Source organism: Ranitomeya imitator, chromosome 3 (assembly GCF_032444005.1).
Source record: "Ranitomeya imitator isolate aRanImi1 chromosome 3, aRanImi1.pri, whole genome shotgun sequence".
Lineage (NCBI taxonomy): Eukaryota > Metazoa > Chordata > Amphibia > Anura > Dendrobatidae > Ranitomeya > Ranitomeya imitator.
In genome coordinates this window covers 826084517-826093103 of record NC_091284.1, presented here as the reverse complement: position 1 = coordinate 826093103, position 8587 = coordinate 826084517, and the positions used below count along the sequence as shown (strand labels likewise).

General features: G+C 47.2%; 1 protein-coding gene across 1 annotated transcript; it reads right to left on the bottom strand.

The window, feature by feature from the left end:
• Positions 1-248: 248 nt before the first annotated feature.
• On the bottom strand, positions 249-2591 carry LOC138671332 (heat shock 70 kDa protein-like). The gene has a single exon (XM_069759427.1). It carries the CDS (start codon positions 2416-2418, stop codon positions 478-480), a length of 1941 nt encoding a protein of 646 aa, XP_069615528.1. The 5' UTR covers positions 2419-2591; the 3' UTR covers positions 249-477.
• Between the last annotated feature and the right edge of the window lie 5996 nt (positions 2592-8587).

Sequence of the window (8587 nt, the reverse complement as noted above, 5' to 3'; positions counted from 1 at the left end):
CCCCAGACTTTCAATCATCTGTCCCCTCAATGATTGGATATTGACAGTCTTTATTATTTTTACTATAGACTTTCAAAATGTAAGTTTTGAAAAAAAAAAGAAGAAAAAAACCCTTGGATAGTAGATAGGTACAGATTTTTCTTTTGTTTATCTGTATTTAAATATTTACTGATTACTAATTCATTAATTTCTAATCTTCACTAATTCCACCTGTATAAACCTTATTAAAATAAGTACAAATACAAATGTCTAGACAAAAATAAAGTATCTTTTATTAACACAATAAAATAATACAATATAAATTGTGAAATAACATTTACAAATTATTTTCAAGAGTAAAAATACTTTTTTGAAACAGAAATCCATGTAAATTTCTCATTGAGACAAATATGTAGGAAATCTGCTGCTGCAATGTTTATTTATCAGTCCATATCATACACTCACTCAGTTTATAAATTTGTATTAATATCACTACTTTTAATCCACTTCTTCAATAACGGGTCCTGTTTTGCTGCCCTGTCTTGCTTGAGCACTGCAGCTGGCGCCCGGCATTCCTCCTGGCATCCCACTTGTGGTGGCTCCTTGGTACAGTTTGGTGATGATGGGATTGCACACCTTCTCCAGCTCCTTCTGCTGATGGGCATACTCCTCTTTCTCAGCCAACTGGTTCCTGTCCAGCCATGATAAGGCCTCATTACACTTCTCCACGATGCTCTTTTTATCTCCAGGATTTATCTTATCCTTCACATTGTCCTCCTCCACTGCACTCTTCATACTGAAGACATAAGCTTCCAGGGAGTTCTTAGCTGCAATCCTCTCTCTTTGAGTGTCATCATCCGCCTTATACCTCTCAGCCTCTTCCACCATCTTCTCAATCTCCTCTCTGCTTAGTCTACCCTTGTCATTGGTGATTGTGATTTTGTTCTGTTTGCCAGAGCTTTTGTCCATGGCAGACACATTGAGAATACCATTAGCATCTATGTCAAAAGTCACTTCAATTTGTGGCACTCCACGTGGGGCTGGAGGAATCCCACTGAGTTCAAACTTGCCAAGAAGATTGTTGTCCTTGGTCATCGCTCTCTCACCCTCAAACACCTGGATGAGGACTCCTGGCTGGTTGTCAGAATAAGTGGTGAAAGTTTGTGTCTGCTTAGTTGGGATGGTTGTGTTTCGTTTGATCAGAACAGTCATTACTCCTCCGGCTGTTTCAAGGCCGAGGGATAGTGGTGCTACATCCAGAAGAAGGAGATCTTGGACCTTCTCAGACTTATCACCAGTTAATATGGCAGCTTGAACAGCAGCTCCATAGGCCACAGCCTCATCAGGGTTGATGCTCTTGTTCAGTTCTTTCCCATTAAAGAAGTCTTGAAGTAGCTTCTGGACTTTGGGGATACGTGTTGATCCTCCAACTAAGACTATATCATGAATTTGAGATTTGTCCATTTTAGCATCTCTGAGGGCCTTTTCTACAGGATCCAGGGTACCTCTAAAGAGGTCTGAACACAGCTCCTCAAAGCGAGCTCTGGTGATGGATGTATAGAAGTCAATGCCCTCATATAGAGAGTCAATCTCGATGCTGGCCTGGCTGCTGGAGGACAGGGTTCTCTTGGCCCTCTCGCAGGTTGTCCTGAGTCTTCTCAATGCTCTCTTATTCTGGCTGATGTCCTTCTTGTGCTTGCGTTTGAATTCCTCCACAAAGTGATCGACCATATGGTTATCAAAGTCCTCTCCTCCCAGATGGGTGTCACCAGCTGTGGCCTTGACCTCAAACACACCATCATCAATGGTGAGAATGGAAACATCGAAGGTGCCCCCTCCTAAGTCGAAGATCAGGACGTTACGTTCTCCATTGGTGCCCTTGTCCAAACCGTAAGCGATGGCAGCTGCTGTGGGCTCATTGATGATTCTCAGCACATTTAAACCAACGATGACTCCCGCGTCCTTGGTGGCTTGTCTTTGGGAATCATTGAAATAGGCCGGGACGGTAATAACGGCGTCTTTCACTGGATGGCCCAGATAAGCCTCCGCCGTGTCTTTCATCTTCAGTAAAACCATGGAGATTTCCTCAGGAGAAAAACTCTTCTGTTCCCCTTTGTAGCCCACAGTCACTTTAGGTTTTCCTCCATCACTCAGCACCCTAAATGGCCAGTGCTTCATGTCAGACTGCACCACCGAGTCGTCAAACTTTCGGCCGATCAGCCTCTTGGCATCGAAGACGGTGTTCTGTGGGTTCATGGCCACCTGGTTCTTGGCCGCATCGCCGATCAGTCTCTCGGTGTCGGTGAAGGCCACGTAACTTGGGGTGGTGCGGTTTCCCTGGTCGTTGGCGATGATCTCCACTTTGCCATGTTGAAAGACGCCAACGCAGGAATAGGTGGTGCCCAGGTCAATGCCCACTGCAGCTCCTGTGGCAGACATTATGGCAGAGGTGTGCGAGGTAGAAGTTCTGAATAGCTTCTCCTGCTGTGTCTGGTGTGGGGCTTCTGCGCTTTTCTCTGCTGCTGTGTCTGGTGCTGCAGTCCAGTCGCTCTTCTTCCTGCCTCTGTGTCAGGCTCTCAGTCTGTACCTCAGTTCTGCCTGACGTGCTGCCGTCATGTGTATTTATACTGTAAGCCGCATTCCAGCCTCTGAGGTAACAGCCAATCAGCACTCTCCATTCCACACGCAGCTCCGTGCCCATAGAAACAGTCCTGAACATTCACGAATCTTCCCCTGCAGGCAGCCAATCACAGCGCAGCTCTGGTGATGTCATCGCTCGAGACTCTTCCAGCTGATTCCAGTGCATAAACCTTCTGACCAATTAGAGTTGAGTGTGATATGACGTCACTGGGCAGGACGCTTCCAGCAGCTGCTATTGGCTGACATTGCTCGAAGTTTCCAGCTGCTTCTCGGCTGTTCCAGATCTGTGGTGATGTCCTGTCTCTGTGTAATAAGTATAATGGTGATTACAACCGCTGTGTCCTCTGAGCGTCGTGTAACCGCGGCTCTATCGGCTCCTGAGAAACCGCACTGACTATTACACCTGTTAACAGCCGATGAATTAGTGCAGATCCCCCCTCCCCTTTCATAGTGGTACAGTCCGTGCAGAGCCTGGAACATGAGAAGAACTGATGAGAAGCGTCCACCTCAGAGCACAGGAGGGGAGGCTGCAGTGTGATGGAGACAATATCCAGTGAGGTGGAAATGTATAATGGATTCGTGCACATTACAGCTGCACGGCTTCAGGTAAGGGCTCAGCGTATGTAAGAGATCAGCCTGAGGAAGCACAAGTCCCAGCATGCCCTGTCAGCCTCCTGGTGAGGGAAAGGCAGCTCCTATGTGCAATCTAATACAATAACCATATAAAACCTCTTGAGCGGGTTTGTACCCGATTGTTTGGTCATCGCTAAGGTCGGTTTACATGTCCGACATTCCTGGGTCATGTACAGAGAGTGATGTCCGGTCTGACCGCGGTCTCCTGACCTGAAATGGATGATATGGACGCCCCGGACATCGCGGTGTGTACTCGACCAGAGATAGGGAGACGTGAAACCGGCCTTATCCATAGGTGTCCGACCATTGCCACCATCATGGTCTCAACAAAGGGGTTTAGCTGAGCACTAGTTGACTGGTGCAGAGAACGAGCATGCGCACCACTCTCCATTCCTTGACTGCGAGCATGCGCACCACTCTTCATTCCTTGACTGCGAGCATGCGCACCACTCTCCATTCCTTGACTGCGAGCATGCGCACCACTCTCCATTCCTTGACTGCGAGCATGCGCACCACTCTTCATTCCTTGACTGCGAGCATGCGCACCACTCTTCATTCCTTGACTGCGAGCATGCGCACCACCAGAGGCGTAGCTAGAGCTTTTTCCGCCCGGGGCTGTTCCCGAGCTTGGCGCGCCCCCCCCCCCCCCCTTCCCAGCAGGAATAAGACCTCAGATGTAGAACTTTAATTGTTTCGCCGGTGAATGTTACCATCACATGATCGGGACTGCAAAAGAAACAAACAAGTTCTGCTTACCTGACCGCGTTCCTGCTCTCTCCACGCAGCTGAAGCGTGCACTCGTCGGCAGCTGACAATGATGTCAGACGCCGGCGACATGCATACTGGGTCTGACGTCATCCAGCCTCAGATTGGCTGGCGGCTGTTAACTATTGACGTGCGGGCGCGGACCCGCACGTCAATAGCGTTAAACAGCTGCAGCGCCGGCCGCGGCCCGGTGACCCACACCCAGGGCTGGCTCCAGGTTTTTGAGGGCCCCGGGCAAAAGAGTCTCAGTGGGTCCCCCCTTTAACACATACCACGATTCATGATGCCCAGATACGGCAGAGAAATCTAGGTATAGTACAATGCCAGATTTCACTTCTAACATGAGTGACCGCTATTGCAAATTCTACAGTGTATATATACAGGATAGGAGAGGTACTGTGCAGTGTATATATACAGGATAGGAGGAGAGGTACTGTGCAGTGTATATATACAGGATAGGAGGAGTGGTACTGTGCAGTGTATATATACAGGGGAGTGATGGTACTGTGCAGTGTATATATACAGGATAGGAGAGGTACTGTGCAGTGTATATATACAGGGGAGTGATGGTACTGTGCAGTGTATATATACAGGATAGGAGAGGTACTGTGCAGTGTATATATACAGGATAGGAGGAGAGGTAATGTGCAGTGTATATATACAGGATAGGAGGAGTGGTACTGTGCAGTGTATATATACAGGGGAGTGATGGTACTGTGCAGTGTATATATACAGGATAGGAGAGGTACTGTGCAGTGTATATATACAGGGGAGTGATGGTACTGTGCAGTGTATATATACAGGATAGGAGAGGTACTGTGCAGTGTATATATACAGGATAGGAGGAGAGGTACTGTGCAGTGTATATATACAGGATAGGAGGAGAGGTACTGTGCAGTGTATAGATACAGGGGAGTGATGGTACTGTGCAGTGTATATATACAGGGGAGTGATGGTACTGTGCAGTGTATATATTTCTGCAGCCGGCCAGGCCCCCAGCACCTGTCCTGTATATATATTATATATACTGTCATACAGGCTGTAAAGATACAGTATATACATATACAGGACAGGTGCTGGGGGCCTGGCCGGCTGCTGAAGTATATAATATACAGTATATCAGCTGTGGCCGCCCCAGGTCACCCAGACTGTCAGAATACAAAGATACATCGCACTCACTCAGGGCGGCAAGGCTTGCCAAGGAGCTCCTCCGGAATCTGCCTGTCCTGATAAGTTCACCAGCCAGCGAGGGGCGGGCGGGAGAGCAGAGCAGGAGAACTCTCCGCCCACAAAACAATGTCACGCTGGCTGCGTTCTTAACCCCGATGTGCCTGCACTGCCTGGCTCTGCACTGACTGAAAAGATGCTTGTGCCAGCACGGCTAGATGCCCGCCCCCCGCATTGTGCCGCCTGGGGCGGCCCGCACCCCCCTTCCTACGCCACTGCGCACCACTCTTCATTCCTTGACTGCGAGCATGCGCACCACTCTTCATTCCTTGACTGCGAGCATGCGCTCCGCGCTTCATTCCTTGTCTGTGAGCATGTGCACCGCGCTTCATTCATTGTCTGTGAGCATGCGCACCGCGCTTCATTCATTGTCTGCGAGCATGCGCACCGCTCTTCATTCATTGTCTGCTAGCATGCGCACCGCTCTTCATTGTCTGCGAGCATGTGCACCGTGCTTCATTCATTGTCTGCGAGCATGCACACCGCGCTTCATTCATTCATTGCGAGTATGCGCACCGCTCTTCATTCATTGTCTTCGAGCATGCGCACCGCGCTTCATTCATTGTCTGCAAGCATGCGCACAGCTCTTCATTCATTGTCTGCGAATATAAGCACCGCTCTTCATTCATTGTCTGCGAATATAAGCACCGCTCTTCATTCATTGTCTGCGAGCATGCGCACCGCTTTTCATTGTCTGCGAGCATGTGCACCATACTTCATTCATTGTCTGCGAGCATGTGCACCGCGTTTCATTCATTGTCTGCGAGCATGCGCACCGCTCTTCTTTCTTTGTCAGCGAGCATGCGCACCTGCACTGCACTCGGCTGTCTCCCGCGGTCCTATAGGCAGTGAGTGGAGCGAATACTCGACCTCAGCTTCATTCAGACTCTGCAGAACCTCTTTATCAGGATCGGTAAGGTTTCCATCAAACTGGGTCCAAGCGATCAGTGAGTTATCTATCTAGTTACCTATCTTATGGATCAGTGATGAGTAACCTACTTAGCAAGATCCCTCTACCCCAAAATTTACCCTTGAGAACATTACTTTTTTCCTTTCTTATCTCACACGACAGCAGTCATGACTCTTTTATTTTAGCTTTGTGTAGCTGTTTTTCAATTTGTTTTTTTGCAGGGTGAGTTTCACTTTTTGTAGGTGCCATGTTTTTAAAGATATACATTGGCGTTTAATTTAGATTCATTTTTATGTTGGGAAAAATGCTGAAAAATTGACATTTTATTATCTCTTACACCACAGAGCAAATCTGCACAACATGCGGCCCTCGCTCTGTCCGGCAGACACCGCTCCAGTCTCATCTTCATCCTAAATGTGTTTGCATCTTTTAGACACAAATACAGTTGGGGATTTATTATGGAGAGGGGCAGCGTGGTGGATATTATAGAGAGGGGCAGTGTGGTGGATATTATAGAGAGGGGCAGTGGGGTGGATATTATAGAGAGGGGCAGTGTGGTGGAGAGGGGCAGTTTGGTGGATATTATAGAGAGGGGCAGTGTGGTGGATATTATAGAGAGGGGCAGTGTGGTGGATATTATAGAGAGGGGCAGTGTGGTGGATATTATAGAGAGGGGCAGTGTGGTGGAGAGGGGCAGTGTGGTGGATATTATAGAGAGGGGCAGTGTGGTGGATATTATAGAGAGGGGCAGTGTGGTGGATATTATAGAGAGGGGCAGTGTGGTGGATATTATAGAGAGGGGCAGTGTGGTGGATATAATGGAGAGGGGCAGTGTGGTGGATATAATGGAGAGGGGCAGTGTAGTGGATATAATGGAGAGGGGCAGTGTGGTGGATGTTATAGAGATTGGCTGTGTGTTGGATATTATAGAGTGGGGCAGTATGGGGGGATATTTTAGTGCAGGAAGCACATTGAGGGGCAATTATTCAGGGGTGCAGCATAGGAGATATTTATATATTTATGAGGCAGTATAATGACCCTTTTATTTTTAAGGGAACAGTGTCAGGATGTGCTTCTGAAGACTGAGAAGAGGGAAGTCTGGAGAGACGAGCTCTTGGCATGAAATCTCATAATGGTGTCTGGATAAAGTGGAGAAGAAAAGATGGAGAAGGAATTCCATCAGAACATATGTCACCTATAAGGTACCTGGATGTAAATATTTGTGATACTGACGGTGTCTCATCAGTACTGTGGTTCCACTATGGCCACAGTCTGATGATGACTAGTAACAGCAACTCCCACCATCGCCTTATCATTGGTAAGGTCATACTGGGATATGTAGGTCCATGCAATACAACTGTATATGGGGCTGATCTGACATTGCAATTGATTGCTGTACTAAGCTTGGTGCTGTATAGATGTACTGATGATGTTTCTTGACCTGCATTTATGGATTGACCGTGATTCTGGCTCTTCATTCAGGTACTAATGGTAGTTTTGGTGCCACTCTCATGTACTGATGGTGGTTCTGGCACTGCATTCATGTGCTGATGGTGCTTCTGATCTTGTAAACATGTAGCAATCCATACCATGGTATATGGCTATGTTACAACTTAATCTCAAATCTCTAAATTTTCAAGATTTTTATGAGAAGAATTGGCGAGTTTCTGCTACAGATCCTTCTCAAATACTCAAAACCATTTTCTAGTGATGTATTAGTGTACCAACAGTGGTTCTAGTTTTGTATTCAGGAAATTGCCCCTTTAATTGTTTTGATTCCCTTGGGATTGGTTCAGTATTACAATGTGGCCCTTGGACCATAAAATGCTGTGCACCCCTGCCATAGAGTGTTCATCAGAAATAATTAGTTATAAAGTGTGTTATGCTCATGACACCATCACGTCTGTGTGTTATGTCTTTGTACTTATACTGTAGTTATTAAAGTTTTTTCCTTACAAAAATGGCAGTTGTGCGCTGGGTTTTTCTTTTCTTCTGTTCTTTTCACCTTTTCCCCCCTCTCATAGGCAGGGGTGGTCATACTGCGGGTGCAGCTGCACAGGGGCCCAAAGCTGGAAGTGTGCGCTGCCTACAGGAGAAGATGGCAGTGCAGTTGCAGTAAACCATCCTCCGCTTCCTGCCGGGCAGTTCTTCAGTGACTCAGGACCACACAGCGTGATGACATCAGCAGTCACTTGTGTCAATTAGAAAGAAATCAGCCAAAATAAGATTGAAAACATGTAACAGAAAGTGGCCCTAATCAAATAAGACGTCAGCGGTAAATCACTGCATACTCTTGTCTGTAGAACAAATTCCCTTAGGCTACGTTCATACATTCATGTGAAATGTCCGTGTTCTGCCAGATTCTTTTACCAGATGTCAAATTGACCCATAGAGTTTTGTAGATCCATTTACACATCTGTGAAAATCATGGAT